General features: G+C 42.4%; 1 protein-coding gene across 3 annotated transcripts in view; it reads left to right on the top strand.

The window, feature by feature from the left end:
* The window catches only part of SPTBN4 (spectrin beta, non-erythrocytic 4), a 265,502-nt gene that overhangs the window by 106,283 nt on the left and 137,173 nt on the right, over window positions 1-22,046 (top strand). For all 3 annotated transcript variants that reach the window (XM_068250768.1, XM_068250770.1, XM_068250769.1), the window contains one exon: window positions 1,247-1,337. In XM_068250768.1, coding sequence (XP_068106869.1) covers window positions 1,247-1,337 — 91 coding nt within the window. The remainder of the gene's footprint in view (window positions 1-1,246; window positions 1,338-22,046) is intronic.

Genomic DNA, 22,046 nt, shown 5'->3' with positions numbered 1-22,046 from the left:
GCTGGTGCACACCAAAACCCGCTAGCAGATCCGCAAAATGCTAGCAGATTTTTAAACGCTTTTTTTTTATTTTTATGAGGCGTTTTGCTAGCGTTTTGCGGATTGCTGCTGCGGTTTTCAGTATAGTAGATTTCATATATTGTTACAGTAAAGCTGTTACTGAACAGCTTCTGTAACAAAAACGCCTGCAAAACCGATCTGAAGTGCCGTTTTTCAGAGCGGTTTGCGTTTTTCCTATACTTAACATTGAGGCAGAAACGCATCCGAAATCCAAAAAATGCCTCACCCAGGCATTTTTCGTTTCTGCAAAACGCCTGCTGCTCTGGTGTGCACCACCCCATTGAGATACATTGACCAAGCAGATCCGCAGCCGCAAGCGGATCTGAAAACGCCCAAAAAGCCGCTCGGTGTGCACCAGCCCTAAATGAGAAGGTGTGTCCAAACTTTTGGTCTGTACTGTGTGTATGTGTGTATATGTATATATATATATATATATATATATATATATATATATATATATATATATATATATATATATATATATATATATATATATATATATATATATATATATATATATATATATATATATATATATATATATACATATACTTATGATAATTGTTGTTTGGTATTATTTTGATACATAGCCCGACCTCCCATATTGTTGATTTTATGTGATGTTTCAGTAAAGGATGTATTGAATTTATGCCTATATCAGTCTGGTGCGGTTGTTGAGGTGTGCTTTTCCTACTTGCTGCAGTCCGGTTCACACCATTCTGCACATTCTGGTTCATTTATTAGGCGGCATTATTATTATTATTATTATTTTTATGGATATAATGCATTATTTGGTTCCCCATATTTTCTTTTATATTTGATGTGATGGTGCTTACCCATTCAAGTGTATGGTAATCTCCACCATCCCAATCAGTAAAAAGGTACATGTTAAACCCTGCTTACAATTACCCAGCCAAAAGGAGATAGCAGAACATCAGTGTATCTGGCAATGACAGAGGAAAGCTGGGTAGGAAAGCACAATTCCAAATGTGACAGTCAGCAGCCATGTGACAATGCATTATTAAATAACATAAAGGGGCTTTATCTCCTCTGTTTTATAGAGTGCACAGGGGGTGACCTTAGAGTTCTTTATGTATTCTTCGACTCAGGCCAGTGAGAAATGTTCTGCTCTTCAAGGTTTATAGCTGTTAGAATATGACATATTTATTCCTGATTCTGTCCTCAGGAGTCAGCGTAATATGGCCCTTGCACAGAAATGGTTTCAGAGGCTGAAGGACCATCTACACCTGCAACACTTTCTGCAGGACTGCAATGAGGTAAGGCATACATTATCTTTATGACTGGTAAGAGGACTGCCTGGTGCATTGTGTTTATGCCCTGAGATGCCATTTGCTGGTGCTGTGATGACAAGAGCTGAATTTGGGGCCAGTCCAAGAAGCCTAAAAGCCATCAGAATCTTTTAAGGTGCCAGGGAAGATACACATACTAAAACCAACCGCACAAAAGTTCAATGTCTCCTATCTTTTTTTTCTTGTATTGTTCTATTGTGTTTAATTTTAAGTAGCAGTAGAGTATTATACTGTTTAAGTAAGTGCCATAAGTAAAAGCAAGACGTTTTGAATCAGGATGATACCATTTCTTGGCTGACTTAAAAGAATGATAGTAAGATTTCGGCTGGACAGCTTTCATCGGGCTGCCCCGCCGATAGCTTATTGTTTTAAAGAGACTCTGAAGTCACTGTTTTTTCATGATTTTCTCATATAATCCTTTTAAGAGTTAATGCCCAAGTGAAATCGCCACATCAGAAGAATGATGCATTACTGAGGAATAGCCCTGCAAAGTTCCAGGGCTCACAGGGCTTTACTTCCTCAAAGAGGCAGAGCTTTAGGCTGTAGCTCTGCCTCCTCTGCAGTCAATCTCTGCGGATCGCCGTCTTTCTCTGCCCTTCTCAGTTTTCTTTCACTGAGAGGGGCGTGGAGTAGGCGGAAATCCGCGGAGATTGATTGCGAAGAGGCAGAGCTACAGCTCAAAGCTCTGCCTCTCCAGGGAAGCATAATCTGCGACCTGCAAAGTCGTGGAACTTTGCAGGCCGCTTTCTCTATAATAAATCAGTCATCTGCTGAGGGGATGCGGCGATTATATGAGAAAATCTAGGAAAAAGACTTCAGGGCTCGTTCCCACTATCGCGAATCTGCATGCGTCCAACGCATGCAGATCCGCACATGTGATGCAAGTGGATGGGCCTGTTTCCACTGTAGCGTTGTTGAGGTGCGTTTTTTTCAGCGTGAAAAAAACGCACAAAAGAGCCAACGATTTCGCCTGCGTCGGGAATCCGTGCGAATCGCCGCTAATGTATTTAATAGTAAAAACGCATGCGTTTGTTACATGCGTTTTTACCCGCGATTTCGCGTGCGATTTCGCACCTTTTTCAATTTTATTTAGCCCTGGCAGTGTCATGGTTAATTTCGCATGGCACCCTGCCATGCGAAATCGCATGCGAAATCGCAGGTAAAAACCGCATGTGGAAACGCATCCGCATGCGTTTTTACAAGCGTCGGAATGCGGCCGAAATCGCGTCGCAACAGTGGAAACAAGCCCTGAGAGTCTCTTTAAGTTAGCCAATAAGTGGTATCATCCTGATTCGAAACTTATTGCGTACAACCTGTACATGAGATTAAAGGTAATCTGAAGCCAATCTAGAAAAACAAACAGACAGATCATCACATAAGGAGAGGGGAGTCCTATAGAGCCTTTCCCGTTCCTCTCATGGTCTCTGCGTTCCACCGCTGGCTCCCCCATTATCCGACTCCGATGGAAAAACTGCTCTCTGCTGCTGCCCGAGGCTTCGGAAGTCTTGTGTGCTCGTGTTCGCTGTCTTGCATTCTCGTGCATGCGCAGTACGGAGTCACCCGTGTTCCGGAGCACTCTGGCTTTTGAAGTATTCCGAAGCCTCCCGGCAGGAGATTTAAACCGGAGATCCAGCCCTGGAATTTAGGGAACATGAAAGGAATGGGAAGGCACATTAGGACACAGAACAATTCCTCTCCTTAGGGAAGTATCTGAGTTATTAATTTATTTTTTAAGTTCGCTTCAGATTCACTGTAAATGTACTAGGTCCATATCGGCATGTGATATACAATGGTTGGGCATTCAGTACCACACATTGGGGTATATTCATTAAACTGCGGTAATCACAATAATGTGTGATAAGTCCTACACACAATGAATAGAGCATGTATTGCACTCTGCTCTAACCGTTGATGTAGAAAATGAACTCTGAGTAAAACAACAGTTGTGACAGTACTCTTAATTAAAAGGGCGATCTATTAGCCTGACTGTGGTGAATATACAAAGAGCAAAACAAAAGTACGGTAAGTATAATTCTAGTTCTAACTTGCCGTTACAGCTGATTATAAACTGGGGGAGGGGGTATATGCGTCAAAGTTACTACAATATTATAGTCCTATCAAAAGTTTAGTGTTAATCTTATAGTAAATTGCTAGTAATGAGGTAGTGTCCAATTAAATGTAGTGTCATTTCAATATCCAATCAGGCATCATGTCGTTGCTCCAAAGACTTCCTGTCTTCATTCCTGTTGCTATACACTTTTATTTGCTGAAGTGGAAAGTCACAAATCCTCTATTTCTGTTAGTTAGATGCCATCAATTCTTAGTTCTCCTAAACCTGGATTGAGCCACATGTCCCTCCTTCATGAACTCAAGCATACTCCAGTGGCAATTAACACAATAGATCATTGGCACAGCCTCTAGCAGAGTGGAGGTCATCATATGGCACGGTCTGCCTCACTCCTCTGTGCCCATGACAAGGAAAAAAGGTCAAGGTCCTTTTCATGTGGGGGCAGGACAAAGACTTACTGATTTGTAAATCCAGAACACAGGTATGCTTTCCAAAGAACAAGCTACTGCATCATTATATCTTATCTGTTATTCAAGTATGGGGTTAGACGTTACATATTCCACATCAGAGGTTCACTTATAAGGTGTGTACACGCCTTTGATGGATGTCACCCTTCGGGAATCAGGACCTGGGCTGCAGACGCGCGTGTCTGCTATGTAGCTGATAATGCACTGTGTTGCTATACGGGGGAAGAGGGGGTGGGGCGACAGAGGGACAATGTGATGTTGGCGGTCATGGGTCACTCATCTGATTTTTGGCTGAGGTGGCTGTTATTAGCTGCCTCAGCCAACTTAAGTCAGGCGTGTGTACGAGACTTATCATTGTTCCTACCATTGATGAAGTCCACTTCCAAAAACAAACTTGATTTTACAATTATGGAACTTCTCATAGCTGCTGTGAAAAGAGGATGCATGTTGAGAGGATGGAGCTGTGCAAAGGAAAAAGTACCGAAAAATATGCATGCAGATGTTGAACCCTCCTTGCAGTTCTTGGAGGAAATATTAAAGCTGATCATGAAAGAATGAAAAAAGTATTTCAAACTATCTTGTCTCTTCAGAAAAGATGTACACTGCTTTGACAGTTCTCCTCTTTGTTGACACCATCTATTTAACTTAGCCAAATCTGTCATTCTCCTGATGGAAGACGGGGCTTGTTTCAGAGGTTAGACACAAACCTCAAAAAAAAAAAATCTGTTTTACCACATGGAGCATGGTTATACAGTATTACTTATTTTTGTGGCCAAAGCGACTAAAGCCATTCTTGCCTATCCTAGATATAAAGTGGAGTCAGTAGCACATGAGGTCTTTCGAAGTGCATTTCCTCTCTTGTGAAACAAAACTTACTAATAAATTGCCTGAATGTGGCATGAAGCTGTCCCATATCTGCTAAGCAGACAGAAAATGTATTCAACTGCAGGTATCTAGTGCCTCAAGAAAGGATAATGACATGACCGATGCCAGTGAGGTTGGGTTGCCAGATATCAGTACCACATTTTCGAATCTTCTTGTTCTCCTTCCCGGACTCCTCTAGTCTTCAGTATTACATGTTAAGAAGCATTTTGCTGGTCCTATAACCATTTGCTCCATTGATAGCAGGCAAACATGCATGTATACCATCAATAAAGCACCTGTGCCCAATGCACAGCAAGCATAGTTAAACCCTAATGTGAGAACAAACTACCTCAATGAACTGGGGGTAGAACACCCTAGCAAATATGTGGGATTAGAACCTGCAGGTAGCGTTCCTTTCTAGAACATCATCAAGTGTTGCTGTGTTAACAATAAAGAAGAGATTTTCCACCTGAGAGTTAAAGTGAGGCCTGACTTGTAAAAATCTGTTCACTATCAGCAGAAACCAGAAGACAATAAAATTCTCATGATACTCTTGCCAATGGACCTTCCAAATAGATGTCTTGACTCTTCCATGGCCAGGTCCCTTTAAGTAAACCTGTAGGGGGGGGGGAAAGGTCCCCGGGGGTACTTACCTCAGGAGGGGGTAGCCTCTGGATCGATACTAACCTAAATGCTTACAATCGGCGGTGTATGCAGGCGTGGACGAAAAAGCCAAACCCAATTGTGTCCACTCACTGCAAGAACTTTCTATGCCTGCACAGTAGAGCAGACCTGATCGGGCTCCGCTATTTCCCCTGCAGCCCTGGATCCCCTCTGATGAGGAGGATGGGGAAACCTCTATAGGATCCGGAGGCTTCCCCCTCACGAGGTAAGTACCCCCTAGGGGCACTTTTTTCCGTTCGGTAACCTTTAAACCCCCCACCAACCCTACACACTCACACATACACTGCTAATCTTGCAGACGGAGCAGACTTCATACTGCGAATAGCCATCACTCCAGATTTGCTAAAATTGATAGTTTCATATTGTGCTGTAGCTCAAACCACAAAGGCAGTGCTTCTCTGTGCATTCCTATGAACAGCTTCAAAGAGGAGAGGGCAGGCTGGCATTGCTGTTCAGACTTTTATTGGAAAAGTTAAGATGCACTTAAGGTGGCCACACACGATGCAATAAAATTATCTGATTTTACGGCAGTTCGATAAAAAAAGATCGGATTTGCCGAAAAATCGAAAGCTTTTTTTTTTTTTATTCAAGCAAGAAATCTGATCGGATTTCCCCTCTTTTTATTTGATAAAAGTTGATCGGGAATGGTGGATTTTTCTGATCAATTTTTATGAAAATTGAATGGTGTGTGTGGTAGATTGTAAATGTTTTAATAGATACACCCAAGCAATTTTTGTCATAGTTTCAAAACATTTTTATAATAATTGGGGAGAAATTGAACGTGTGTGTGTGTGTGGTGCATTGGTCAGATTTTTGAAATGTTTACAATCAGTCAGACAAATTGATTGCAATTCTTGAATTGAACAAATATTTTAAAATTGTATGGTGTGGCCACCTTTACAGTTGTTTCTATATGTGGCAATCAGCAGAGGGGTGGGCAACAGAAAAAGGAACCTTGCAAATAGCCGTTTTGCGCCGCTGTCGCTTGTTCACTGCAGATCCTGCTGATACGCTTTCTGCTTTTTTCCGAAAGATACCAATGACCAGTGTTGAGGGCTATGCCCAGTGAAATGCCCTTTAAAATAAATACTAGCACAGAAGAGGAGGAAAGCTCTGGGTCACTTCCACCAGGTCTGCAAAAAATCCCTGTCTGAAATAATCCTTAATAAACAAGCATTTGTTATTGGTATTTGGAAATAGATGATAAGCCATAAAAGTGTGACGAGCTTCCTGTGTAGCCCATAGGCCCTGTTCTACCATCCTGAAAGTAGAATGGGCATTGCAATAGATAAACATGCCAGAGACTCACTGTGAAGGCTGCTATCATACTACCACATTGCAGTTAGCAGTAGCAGTGTTCGTTTTCAAAGTCCAAAACACACATACCTTACACATAGTGTTTCTCTGAGTATGCTTATGACCAACACCAGCCCACCTCCAAAAATGTTCAGTTTCTAACGGATCTTCTCTGGTGGTTTCTGCTCCTACACCAGAATTCAGAGAGGTTGCATCTCACAATCTCAAAATCGAGAGAAGGCTGAAAGTTGTGGGTTGTTCAGGTGCTGTTATCAGTAACAAAGATCTGGCTATATTTATTTTCCTTTGCTGGGGAAAACATGTAGGTCTTGTACACATGTGTAACTTTTCCGGTGTGACTAACCCAACGACTTGACCGACCCCATGACCAAGTGATTGCTCGATTTGTATTTTCCACACACCAACCAACTGAAAGACCAACTTATTTTCATACTGCACACACAAACAGAACAGCGGACTGCACGGTATGGCCACATTTAAAACAAGTACACTTGTACACACGCAGCCTACTGCACAATATCAGACCAACAGTCATGTGAGTCAATGTGCCTGTTGGATTGGGCACAGCGCCTGTTACCAGTCACTCCATATAGTAATTTGTCACACGTTCACATGCCCAACTATCGTCCAACAGACCAAGCTTGCACATGTGTATGAGTCCTTATTGCCTTCCTCAGGCAACACATATCCTGGATCTTGGGACAGATTTTTTTTTAAAGTCAACTGGAATCCACTGGACACACATTTCTTCTAGTGGTGGTTGATTACATCCTCCTTGGTGTAATTATTTTCCAAAATAGGATCTATTTATTTTCCTGGAATTCTTGCAAATGCTCATTTTGTTCCCTTGGATTCTTGCTCTGTTTGGAACCTAATTTACAAGACATCTTTTTTGACAGCTGTCTCATCAGCTGGCAGAATATCGGAGTTATGCCATAATGTGTTTTGACAACAGAGTTGTCCTACGTTGATTTGCATCCAAAGTTTCTCTCATTCTTACTTCAACAATAAATGGGCTCTTTAAGCCTTTCTGTCAGATAATGTCCCAGCTGATCTTCATGCTGTAAATATTGACGCTACACATGCTCCATAACTGTTGTCCTAGGTATTAGGACTCTATCCCTAGGGTGACAGTTTGGGCCACAATATCATACAGATACATCTATCTGCTACATGTACTGTTGCTATGGGAGAGGAGGAGGGATGACGAGATAACACACAATGGAGCAACTTCTGGCAGGTGAGGTAAGGAGGGGAACATTGTGTTCAGCTGTTGCCGTAATTTAAACACTTAAAGGAATTCTATCAAAGATGACATTTTTGAGAAAACATCTTTAATCAATGTAAAATACATGTAAATAAAGAAGTCAGCATATATTTTTGTGTGCTGTATGTTTTTTCAACATGTGTGTAAGACAGTGTGCCCTGAGGACACACTGACGGCGACGGGGCACTGGAATAGTCCATGTTGATAGGGGTTGTTAATTGTAAAACCGAGCATTGCAGACCGTTTCCCTAGCTCCCCCACCCGTGGCCGCCACTGCGGCGGCCACGGGTGGGGGAGCTAGGGAAACGGCTTGCAATGCTCGGTTTTACAATTAACAACCCCTATCAACATGGACTATTCCAGTGCCCCGTCGCCATCAGTGTGTCCTCAGGGCACACTGTCTTACACACATGTTGAAAAAACATACAGCACACAAAAATATATGCTGACTTCTTTATTTACATTTATTTTACATTGATTAAAGATGTTTTCTCAAAAATGTAATCTTTGATAGAATTCCTTTAAGGACGAGAGCAATTTTCACATATCATCGCTGTTCCCATTCATTCGCCAATAACTTTATTACTACTTGTCACACCTAAATGATCTATATATTGTTTTTTTTTTGTCAGGGGGGGGGGGGGCAAATTAGGCTTTTATTGTGTTATAATTTTGTTTAGTAATCACCAGGGCTGTGGAGTCGGAGTCTGAACAATTTTGGGTACCTGGAGTTGGAGTTTTACAAACTGAGGAGGAATCGGAGTTGAATTTTTTTGTACCAAATCCTTAGCCCTGGTAAGTATTAGACTAAGGAGTTGGAGCCATTTTGGGTACTTGGAGTTGGAGTCAGTGGTTTCATAAACTGAGGAGTCTGAGTTGGAGTCGAAAGATTTTGTACCGATTTCACAGCCCTGGTAATCACAATATTTCCTATGCATTTTGAAGGAAAAGAAGGGAAAAATAGAAAAAAACACACTATTTCTCCATTTACATCTATTATAGCTTTACAATAAACAATGGCAACTATAAACCCACACATTTGATTTGCTTATCCATCCTGGTTATTTATAACATTTAACCACTTGAGCACCACGGGGTTAAACCCCCCTAGTGACCATGCCATTTTTACTAAAATAGGCCACTGCAGCTTTAAGGCCTCACTGCAGGGCCATACAACACAGCACACAAGTGATTATCCCCCCGCCGCTTTTTTCCCAAACAACAGAGCTTTCTGTTGTTGGTGTCTGATCGCACCCCAATGTGTATTTAATTATATATATATATATATTTTTTTTTTTTTTAATAAAATGTGTTCATTCTTTTATTATTTTTCCCTCACTCCCTTCCTCCACCCATCAGCCTATCACAGCAATTTTTGTTTCTGAGCAGTTTTTGCCAGCATTTCTTCAGAGCAGCGACCTGGTCATCCCAGCACACTGTTATTAAAGTAAACCTAAAGGGTAGGAACACACTAGGCAGAATCGCATATGCGTTTTCCACTGCTATGGAAAACGCATATGCGATTCTGCCTAGTGTGTTCCTACCCAAAAGGAAAATAGTGGTAAATGGGTATTTACCTCAGTAGAGGGAAGCATTTGGATAACCCACAGGCTACCCGGCCCCCCTTGTCTCCACTCATTCAGTGATGGGACCCTCTCAAACCTCTTCCACAAGAGCATGTTGAAGAGTGCACATGGACGCACTCCCATCTGTGAACCAGCATGGCCGCACTGCACAGTCACAAACCCCCGGTTTGGGCCTCACTGTTGCGGGGGGCCTCGCTCTGCTGCTGCTGACCTGCTCTGTGCAGCCCACCGGGGTGTCCCTAAATTACTTATGCAACCTCACTCTTACCTATGCAGCACCTATAGCTCACTACCTATACTGATGGCCCCACCTGTACCTGGCTACCTATGCAGCACCTATAGTTCACTACCTATACTGAGGACCAGGGATGATCTCACGAGTGCTCACGAGAAGTGAGCTAATTGAGTTCGTCATTAAAATGAGGCTTAATTGTTTCAGGTGTGCGGCTGGGAGACGAGGGGTTACTTTCCCACAATGCTGCCGGCTTCTATGCGTATCACGTCTTGCACGCGGCCTATTGGACACGTTGCAAGACTTACTAGCGTGCACTTCCTCCTTCAAGCCGGAAGGAGGAAGTGCAGGCTAGTGAGTCTTGCAACGCGTCCGATTGGCCGCATGCAAGACGTGATATTCATAGAAGCCTGTGGCATTGTGGGAAAGTAACCCCTCGTCTCCCAGCCGCACACCTGAAACAATTAAGCCTCATTTTCATGATGAGCTCATGTAGCTCACTACTCGTGAGCACTCGTGAGATCATCCCTGCTCAGGACCCTACCTGTTCCTGGCTACCCATATGCAGCACCTATAGCTCACTACCTATACTGAGGACCCCATCTGTACCTGGCTACCTATATGCAGCACCTATAGCTCACTACCTATACTGAGGACCCCATCTGTACCTGGCTACCTATATGCAGCACCTATAGTTCACTACCTATACTGAGGTCACCACTTATCTCATGTTTACAGGACTACCTGTATTTTACTAGTATTTGACCACACCCACTTTTTTGCCACGTTTATTCGGTGTTGTTGCCTCACTAATGGGGGGGTTGGGCCTCAAGTCATGGGCTGCTTGGGGCCACTAAAACCTTAGCTGCACCCCTGCAGGAAGCCTTGCACCTGCAAAGTAGCATGAAGCCAATGGGGCTCTGCTTTTTCCACTCTGTGCTGCTGCAAGGGTGTGAGGGGTCCAGCGCTGGATCGATGGTCAGGATGATCCTCTACTGAGGTAAGAATGTAACTTTTGCTTTTTAAAAATATCCCAGGTTTATTTTAGTCATTGCATCCCTCAGTGTTCCCTTCAGTTCAGACAAATAGTTATCATTTCTTCATCTTCTGTGAATAAATCCTAATTATGTCTTATTATGTTATTGCTCACACACCATGTCTGTCTGCTGTTTCCATATTTTTCCTTTCCTGCTGCCTCTCCATAATAGCATAGATCCCTCCCAGTATTGTCTTTTAGGAAGAGTACAGTTATACGGTTGTTAAAGCAAACCGGAAGCAAAAGAAACTTATGGGGTAATGATTTGTATTTGTAGTACAGCTAAGAAATAGAACATTAGTAGTACAGATATGAGTCTCATATTGATTTCCAGTACAGAAAGAGTTAAAAAAAACCTTCAGTTGTTATCGGTGCAAAAGAACTTCTCTGAGCTATTCCACTCAAATACAGTCCTGTTTTCTGAAGCATTTAAACAGCCAAAAAACAGCCGCTTGTGATAAGGTTTTACTACAGGGAAGTTCAGGCAGTCATTATTTCTTCTTTGTTTTATAGCTTAATCACTTGAGGACCACAGGTTTATACCCCCTAGTGACCAGGCGATTTTTTTTTTAATTTTTTTTTTTATTATTATTATTATTATTATTATTATTATTATTTTACAGTTCAGCACTCTGCAGCTTTAACAGTTTATTGCACTGCCATACAACTTAGCAGCCAAATGAGTCTTTAAATTGGCCCTAATCTGCGATCGTTACATTACAGAACCCTCTCATAGGCATCAGCCTATGAGAGGGATTAGATTGTGAGCCAGCCAGAGGGACAGCTAAGTGACAGGGCTGTCCTATGTACATCCCTGCACAAGATCACAGCACTGTACAAATGTTTATTTGCATTTGTTTTTCAAATTACAGCCTGCCAACTCCGATCACGGCTGGCAGGCTGTTAACGGATCCCTGCTCTGTATTGCAATCAGGGAACACGCGCATGCGCACACACATTCCCTGCTAATCTCCGCCTCCGGGACGCCAATTTGTGTCAGGCGCTCCTTGGGGTGCCACCTTCCAACCGCCCATCGGCGTGAGGCGATCAGGAAGAAGTTAAGACAGTGTGGTTTTCAAAATGCAGCTGTGACAATATGATGCAAAGTTATAAAAAAAAGCTATATAACTGAAAATAAAAATATGAGACTCTTTTCTTTGCTACTAATGTTCTATTTATTATCAGTACTACAAATACAATTCATGATTTCATAAGTTAATTTTTGCTTCAGGTTTGCTTTAACAGTTAGCTATGGAGCTAGATTATATGTATAGTATGCCTATGGAGCTAGATTATACGTCTAGTTGAAAGGTCCTATCAGGGTTGAGAGAAGGCGCCAACTCAGTAGTATTTTGTCATGAAGATTCAACAGGAAAGGAAAATTGGCATTAATATTCCTTTTTTCATATTATTTATTAATGGCGGGCTATAGTTTATGTAAAGCATAAGTGCAAGCATTATTGCTACTACACTTGTGGTAAAATGAAGGAAGTAGCTTGATTGGTTGCAGTGATGTGGAACTCTTACAAATAGATTCTGCTTTGATTACCCCTCTAAAATCCCTTGGGATTCTCAAGAAAACAAGGCGGGGGAAGAGGGGAGGACGTGCAGGCACCCATAAATCAAAGCCAAAGCAATCATCACATATCTATAAATCAGCTGTATCAGTAAAGGACCCAGATAACAGAGACAGCTGCCACACTCCTGATTACAACCCCCAGCCAGGAGCTAGGAACACAGACCTCAAAGTTAAGGCAAACAACATTAAAGCAGTACTCTGCAATGCCAGGTCCATAAACAACAAAACAGCAGTTATTCATGATCTAATAGAGGCTTCAGATCTAGCTTTAATTACAGAGACATGGTTGGATCAGAACTCAGGACCCACTCTCGCAGCTGCGGTACCAGACAATTACTCAGTTTTACACAGTGAAAGGCAAAACCGCAAGGGTGGAGGATTAGCTCTGTGCTTCAAATCCAGTTTGAATATTAAACCCCTTGCTGTAGCCCCCACCCACTCTTTTGAATGTCTAGCAGCCCAGCTCTCAGCTGGAAAAAAAATAAACATACTGCTTGTCTACCGACCCCCTGACGCTGGCTCAGCTTTTCTCAAGGAAATAGCAGAACTTGTATCTTGCATAACACTGAAACACCCTAGGTGGATAATTCTTGGAGACTTTAACGCACGGGTCGATACACACTCTTCCCAATTTGGAACTAAGCTACTTCTCTCTATGAATGAACTGGGCTTCTCTCAAGCCGTCAACCTCCCTACCCACAAAAAGGACACACTTTGGACCTCATTTTCCATTCAGAACTCCTAATATCCAATGTGGAAATTGATCCAGTAGTTTGGTCAGACCACCACACTGTCCACTTCTCCTTTACAGCACCGGCTACAAAACACCAAGTGAAAGAACTAATAAAATATCGTTCCTTGAAAGGTTTGACACCCCAACACCTTCAGAACAGCCTCAATCTAGGTAGACTGACAGATCACAACTTCGGCCTTGAATCCATGGTCCTTAAATATAACCACGATGTCTCAGCCGCTTTTGACGCCATAGCTCCTTTAAAGATTAAACGTTCCGCACCATTACATCATGCTCGCTGGTTTGACAACTCTATAAAGGAACTAAAGAAACAGGGACGCAGACTGGAACGAAGGTGGCGCAAACATCAGTCTCCTGATGACAAACTTTCCCTAATTGCTCACCTGAAAAAATATCAAACGATGATTAACAAAAAGAAGTCCTTATTCCTGTCTCACGAAATTGCAAATGCAGCCAACAGACCTGCCCAACTCTTCCGCACGGTTGACAGTCTCTGCAATCCATCTTGCAGGAAATCCAGCATCAGACCTTCACAGGAACTGTGCGAGAAATTTGCCCACTTCTTCTCAGACAAAGTCTCCTCCATACAATCTGCCATTCAATTCACAGCCCCAGAAACCCATGCAGAGCCATATAACAGGTGCAAAAATAGCCTACCACCATGGTCTGATTTTAAGGTAATCACTGAAAAAGACATCTTGGATATCCTCTCAAACCTTCGCCAGACTACCTGCGATCTGGACCCTGGCCCCACTAAGTTCATGTTGAAATGCCCTGAACTATTTACACCGGCATTCCACAAAATAGTCAACGGCTCCTTACAAGAAGGGTGGTTTCCCTCTACTCTGAAAGAAGCAATCGTCAGGCCTCTACTCAAGAAACCATCCTTAGACCCAGATGCTCTAAACAGCTACAGACCTGTCTCAAACCTCCCCTTTCTGGGAAAAGTTATTGAAAAGGCTGTCTACCTCCAAGAGGCTCTCCAGAAACAACATCCTTGACCCTCTTCAATCTGGTTTCAGGAAATATCACAGCTGTGAAACAGCCCTCACCCAGATTTGCAATGATCTGCTCATTGCAAGAGACAAGGGTCAATGTTCCATCCTGATTTTGCTCGACCTCTCAGCGGCTTTTGACACAGTCGATCATGAAATCTTACTCAACAGGCTACAAGAGTACTGTGGTATAGATGGCATTGTTCTCCGGTGGTTCAACTCCTTCCTGGCTGGCAGAACACAAAGGGTAGCCTTAAGGCCCTTCCTCTCCAACCCTGTACCACTAAAATACGGTGTACCTCAGGGCGCAATATTATCCCCTTTACTGTTCACCATATACATGCTGCCACTTGGAGAAATCATACAAAAACATGGCCTGACATATCATTGCTATGCTGATGACACCCAGCTATATTTGTCATTCAAACCTGACGTCAGACCCTACTCCACAAATAAACGCATGCTTAGCTGAGCTTCAGGAGTGGATGAATAATAATTGGCTAAAACTTAATGCTGACAAAACTGAGGTTCTTGTTATCGAGGGCCAGGGCTCAACAGCAAAGCAGCTCCAGTCTCAACCAACAGCGCTAAGGATAGGGAGCTCAGACCTGAACAGCTCAGACTGTGTGCGCAGCCTGGGAGTACTGATTGATGGGAAATTAAGCTTCAGGAATCAAATCTCAGCTGTTGTGAAACATTCCTTCTTTCACCTAAGGAATATTGCAAGGATTAAACACCTAATTCCTTCAGAGGATCTTCCAACCCTAGTTCATGCCTTCGTCACATCAAGGTTAGACTACTGCAACGTCCTCTACACAGGCCTGCATAACAAAGACTTACGCCGCCTGCAATTAGTACAGAATGCCGCCGCAAGGCTGTTAACGAGCCAACCCCGCCATTGCCACATAACACCAACCCTGAGCTCACTCCACTGGCTACCGATAAAATGGAGAATTCTGTTTAAGATTGGCTTACTGACATTCAAATCCTTGCACAATCTGGGCCCTGGATACCTGAAGGACTTGTTGCAACTACATCACACCCCCCACAATCTTAGATCAAAAGGACGTAACACCTTGGTCACCCCCAGAGTCCACCTCAAAACCTTTGGAGACAGAGCCTTTTGTCATGCTGCCCCTACACTTTGGAACTCCCTGACACACCCAATCAGGACAGCCCCATCCCTGGAAACATTTAAGTCTAAACTGTGAAAACCTACCTTTTCAGTCTGGCATTCATGAACATCTGACTATCTCCTCTGTAACACAACCCAGCCTGAAACCCTGTATTAATCTGAGACACAGCTATGCGCTTTGAGTCCTATGGGAGAAAAGCGCTTTACAAATGTTATTGTATTGTATTGTATTGTAACTCAGCAATCATCAGTTATCAGCAGCGGATTGGGTGATGACGCTGAACCCCATGTAGGTATTGGTGGGAGAGCAGTGAATTGGGCACTGGGGCTGAAGCCAAAAGGCAGCGCCATATGCGTCTGTAGGAATTTCGGAGTAAGAGGTTTCAGTGAAATGTCACATAGCTTCTTGTAACAGCTGACAGTACAATCTGTTCCCTCATCATTCATGTACATTTCCTTTCAGAAAAACAGCAGATAATTGCACAGCGCTAATTCACAATCTTTTAACAAGTATCATGAATGTTAATGATCAGATTCAACAAGACTCCTGATCTTATCGCACACTGGCCCTTATTTAATTAACTTTTTCTCCTAGGCAATATTTTCACACCTTATAAATGAAGTTCCATTTAAAGCTAATGTCAACTAAAAATGAAAACAAAACAGATACTTACCTATGGCTCTGGGTCCTATAAAGCATTTCTGTTCCTCTCACAGTCCCCTTGTTCCAGTGCTGTCACCTCGTTCCAATCTGCCACCATGGAAGTCATCGGGATCCCGAGTGCTCCTGAAGACAGGCGGCTCCATACTGTGCCTGCGTGATGCCTATCTTCCATTGTTTGTTTTACACATCTGAGTTAGTGGGGTGGAGGGGTTGGCGTATGCACGGGAGGTCTTATCTATGGTTTTGTACGGTATGTTTGAATTGTTATGCTACGTACACACTTGAGATAAAAGTCTTTAGAAAAGGCAAGATCACAGACCAATTTTACCCCCTTCCATGTAGTATGAGAGCCATACTCTACACAGTCTATTCTATGGAGCTGAACTCCACATCAGACAGAAATCTTTGCAAGATGCTGCACACAAAGATGCTGTACACATTCAAAAGATCAGTATCTGCAAAAGATCCGTTCCTGCAAATTGCATTCATAGTCTATGATATCTGCAGATCATCATACACACCTTGTTTAACGGACAATCATCTGCAGATCAGATCAACCATGATAGATCTTCAAATCTGCAGATGATTTTCCGTTAAACAAGGTGTGTATGATGATCTGCAGATCTCATAGACTATGAATGCATTTTGCAGGAATGGATCTTTTGCAGGAACAGATCTTTTGCAGATACTGATCTGTTGCATGTGTACAGCATCTTTGTGTACATCATCTTGCAAAGATTTTTAGGGGGAGTTCAGCTTAATAGAATAGACTATGTAGCATATGCTCTTATACTACATGGAAGGGGTTAAAATTGGTCTGTGATCTTGCCTTTTCCAAAGACTTTTATCCCAAGTGTGTACGTAGCATTACGTCAGATAATTCTGCAGAATTTTTATAAATTGGCTTTATAAGGAGCATACATCACTTCAAAATACATTATATTAACAGCTGAGAGTACACCATATTTTGATCAGAGAGAGTTTTGTCTCTTGGTCGAATCTGCCAATCATCACTAGTTGTATTGCCACCTTTATTAACAACTGTGTCCCAGTAAGCAATCTGACATTCCAGGGATGCTTAGACCCCTAAAGCAGGGTAGCACAGCTGAGTTGCCATGTGGAAGCAGGACATTTGGGCACCCAATGGTTAATGGACAATTTGGGTGCCCAAAAGGCACTAAAGAAATTTGGGCGCCCGATAATTGTACTATTGAAAATTACAATGTTATAGCTTTTGACATTTTTAATACTTTGCGTTTACAAATGATTTGTTTATTTGTTTTTGATAATTATTGTTTTGAAATTGTGTTATATATTCGCAAGTTTTTAGTTTTTGAAAATTATGGTTTTGAAATTTATAGTTTTAAACATTATGGTGTCAGGAAGGGGGGCTCTAAGGTTAGGCATCGGGAAGAGGGGTTTTAGGGTTAGGCATCTGGAAGGGGGGTCTTTAATGTTAGGCATTAAGTAGGGGGGGGATGGGTCTTTAATACCGTGTTTCCCTGAAAATAAGAAACTGTCTTCTATTTTTTCCTTCAAAAGATGTGCTCGGTATTCTTTTCGGGGAGGTCTTATATATTTTGTTAGGCTAGCAAGATCCCCATTCCCCCACTGCCACTTTACTTCCTGATTACCCCCTCCTCCAGAGGGGTATCATGTTTGGGTATCAAGGTATGTCTGCCAGGACTGTCAGGTTTTAGTAAAAGTTTCTAGAATGTAATTTACTATAGCTAGAAGCTTCTGAGGTCGTGATATTGTTAATATCCATCACAGCCTTTACTGATAGGTGGGGACCAGTTTTATTGTCTGGCTATTCAGTATGTAGCCTGGCAGTCTTGGCTATATGTTGCAAGAGTTTGATCAGTGTTAACCAGAAGTTTTTAACCTTGGAATTAGCCCACCAAATGTATAGATCTAACGCTCCAGCATCTGCTGTAGCATAGAGATGATTTTTATGGAAAAATCCTGTTTGATTTATTTTCAGGTGTTAAATCTATCCAGTGCTGAAAAAGCACAAGGCCCTGGTGCCTTTGTCAGTCCAGCACTACTTATAATTTGTTTGCTACTTTGCTTCAGGCTGGGATAGGGTAGAATGTAGAGAGGATATTAGGCCTCCATCAAGGGGTTCTAGAATTGCACCAAGTTTCAAATTGCCTGTATATGAATTGCAGAGATTCCAGTAAATGAATTGCAGATCAGATCCACCAGGATGGATTTTCCGATCTGCAGATGATTATCAGTTATGCAGATGAATGTCAGTTAAACAAGGTGTGTATAAGGATCTGCAGGTATCATAGACTGAGAATGCATTTTGCAGGAACGGATCTTATGCAGAAACAGATCTTTTGCAGATACTGATCTTTTGAATGTGTACAGCATCTTTGTGTGCAGCATCTTGCAAAGATTTTTATCTCATGGGGAGTTCAGCTCAATAGACTAGACTGTGTAGAGTATGGCTCTCATACTACATGGAAGGTGGTAAAATTGGTCTAAGATCTTTCATTAATCTTTCAAGTGTGTACGCACCATTAGCCTAGGCTGTTTATTATTCAGAATTCTCCCCCCAGAGCATTCTGGGAGACCAGCTATGTTTTTGTACTGGCTTTAAAACTCAGAAATAAACCTTCCACGGAGATCACCTGCCAGTACTAAAGAAATTGCCGCCTGTGATAAATTTTAGAAAGTAAATCAAGATGAGGAAAGATTTTTCAATGGCAAACACTTAGTAATTTATTTATAAATGAACACTAAAAAAAAAAAATAAGCCATTTTATTAATTGTTATTTTGCTAACAGTTCCTCCTTAACTGATAACTGCTTCTTGGTTTTGTAGTCGGCCTAACTAACCAACTTATTGTTTTTAGAGGACTGATGGGGCTTTCTTCTTATATAATAACTAATTTATTTCCTTTTTTTTTCCATAATGGGAGGAAATACACCATTTTCTTTTTAATTTCCGACTAGAAAAGAATACAGTGGTTTGCAAAAGTATTCAGCCCCCTTGAAGTTTTCCACATTTTGTCATATTACTGCCACAAACCTGACTCAATTTTATTGGAATTCCACGTGAAAGACCAACACAAAGTGGTGTACACTTGAGAAGTGGAACAAAAATCATACATTATTCCAAACATTTTTTACAAATAACTGCAAAGTGGGGTGTGCGCAATTCGGCCTCCTGAGTCAATACTTTGTAGAACCACCTTTTGCTGCAATTACAGCTGCCAGTCTTTTAGGGTGTGTCTCTACCAGCTTTGCACATCTAGAGACTGAAATCCTTGCCCATTCTTCTTTGCAAAACAGCTCCAGCTCAGTCAGATTAGATGGACAGCGTTTGTGAACAGTAGTTTTCAGATCTTGCCACAGATTCTCGATTGGATTTAGATCTGGACTTTGACTGGGCCATTCAAACACAAAGATATGTTTTGTTTTAAACCATTCCATTGTTGCCCTGGCTTTATGTTTAGGGTCGTTGTCCTGCTGGAAGGTGAACCTCCGCCTCAGTCTCAAGTCTTTTGCAGATTCCAATAGGTTTTCTTCCAAGATTGCCCTGTATTTGGCTCCATCCATCTTCCCATCAACTCTGACCAGCTTCCCTGTCCCTGCTGAAGAGAAGCACCCCCAGAGCATGATGCTGCCACCACCATATTTGACAGTGGGGATGGTGTGTTCAGAGTGATGTGCACTGTTAGTTTTCCGCCACACATAGCGTTTTGCATTTTGGCCAAAAAGTTCCATTTTGGTCTCATCTGACCAAAGCACCTTCTTCCACATGGTTGCTGTGTCCCCCACATGGCTTGTGGCAAACTGCAAACTGGACTTCTTATGCTTTTCTGTTAAAAATGGGTTTCTTCTTGCCACTCTTCCATAAAGGCCAACTTTGCGCAGTGCACGACTAATAGTTGTCCTATGGACAGATTCCCCCACCTGAGCTGTAAATCTCTGCAGCTCGTCCAGAGTCACCATGGGCCTCTTGACTGCATTTCTGATCAGCGCTCTCCTTGTTCGGCCTGTGAGTTTAGGTGGACGGCCTTGTATTGGTAGGTTTACAGTTGTGCCATAATTCTTCCATTTCTGAATTGTCGCTTGAACAGGGCTCCGTGGGATGATCAAGGCCTTTGTAGCCCAAGCCTGCTTTAAATTTCTCAATACCTTTTTCCCTGACCTGTCTGGTGTGTTCTTTGGACTTCATGGTGTTGTTGCTCCCAATATTCTCTTAGACAACCTCTGAGGCCGTCACAGAGCAGCTGTATTTGTACTGACATTAGATTACACACAGGTGCACTCTATTTAGTCATTAGCACTCATCAGGCAATGTCTATAGGCAACTGACTGCACTCAGACCAAAGGGGGCTGAATAATTACGCACACCCCACTTTGCAGTTATTGATTTGTAAGAAAATGTTTGGAATTATGTATGATTTTTGTTCCAGTTCTCACTTGTACACCACTTTGTATTGGTCTTTCACGCGGAATTCCAATAAAATTGATTCATGTTTGTGGCAGTAATATGACAAAATGTGGAAAACTTCAAGGGGGCCGAATACTTTTGCAAACCACTGTATGTAAAATTACATCCATGGTGATTTTGTTTTCGAAAATACACTTTTTGTCTCCAGTGTTACACCACCAAAAATGTGAGGTTTTCATTATGTTAATTAGTTTTTATGGCCTAGACTCATTTAGGCAGATTCACTAGCTTATGGTTAGATGTATGCGTGCATCTACACGGAGTTCTCTATGTAATGGTCATTGCACAAATAGCACAGTGCATGTTATGTACAAATTGCGGACATTACACTATTGATATCCTTTGCCATTCTTAGGCCTCTTTCAGACAAATGGCTAAACGGCAGCCAATTGCCAGAGTCAAGCACCCTTTGGTTGCAAATGAATGCAGCTGAATGGGATTGTTCGTAACCACAAACGTGACAGCAGCAGACATGCGGTGTGGTTATTGCAGTATATAGTTTCCAGGTGGCTGCTGCCCGATCAGATGCACATCCAGTTTTTGCCCTCATCTGGGGCTTTTGACTGCTGGGCTTTGGGAACAGTGCTTGCTTCGGCTACTGCCTCCGCTGACACTTTTCTAAATCTATTTGGTTGGGGGCATGAATAGTGATTCTTGCTGGATCCCCTATTACTTACAAACTAGCGTCTAGATCAGGGCTGGGCAATCTTTACGTGGCCCGGGCCGCATGGTATGGACCACGGGTTGCATTCTTTACATTCCCTCCCTTTCCCTCCCTGCAGAATTGTGAGCAGGCAGCGGGGGATTTGAAACTTGCCTTCAATCACCGCTTCCCGCATCGGCATGGCAGCAGGGCGACACGTGACGTGACGGCAGGAGGTGCCAGCGTATTACACACTGGCTGCCAGCGTGTAATATGCTGGCACGTCACGTCCTGTGTCGTTCTGTTGCCATGGCGATGCGGGAAGTGGTGGATGAAGGTGAGTTTCAAATCCCCCGCTGTCTGCTCGCAACTCTGCAGGGAGGGAGGGGAAGGAGAGGAATTTGGCACTTTTTAAGTTGTCAGGGGAAACAGATTCCATTACAGAGGAGCTGACATTTTTTTTTTATTGGAAGGATTCTACAGCTGGACTTTTTTTTTAAATGTTTTATTTAGGAGGTTGGTAGGTTGTTTGAAGAATCAAACCCAAATTTATAGAGTGAGGAGCCTTTACCACTAAAGATCGCTACCGCAAATGTGCTGCAATCACAATTTTCCTTCTTCCCACCATGTGATGTTCTCATTCTTTTGTGGTGCGATTTTCATGACGTCACATGCAAATTCCATGCAATCCAAACTTTGTATCCAAATGCAGCCACTGGAAAAGGGCCCTAAGGGTGCCCATACACGCTACAATAATAGCGTGTTGGAAAAATCTTTATATTCGATTCAACGGAATAATCGAACTAAATTATCTAATTGAAGGGAAAAAAAAAAAATTACCATCTATGGGCAGCAATGATTTGCAAATACCTTGATTGTAGAGTATTGATTTGCATATTCAAAGACTGTTCATAA

Source organism: Hyperolius riggenbachi, chromosome 8 (assembly GCF_040937935.1).
Source record: "Hyperolius riggenbachi isolate aHypRig1 chromosome 8, aHypRig1.pri, whole genome shotgun sequence".
Taxonomy (NCBI): domain Eukaryota; kingdom Metazoa; phylum Chordata; class Amphibia; order Anura; family Hyperoliidae; genus Hyperolius; species Hyperolius riggenbachi.
The sequence above is the reverse complement of the archived record's forward strand: the minus strand, read 5'-3'. Positions and strand labels throughout refer to the sequence as shown.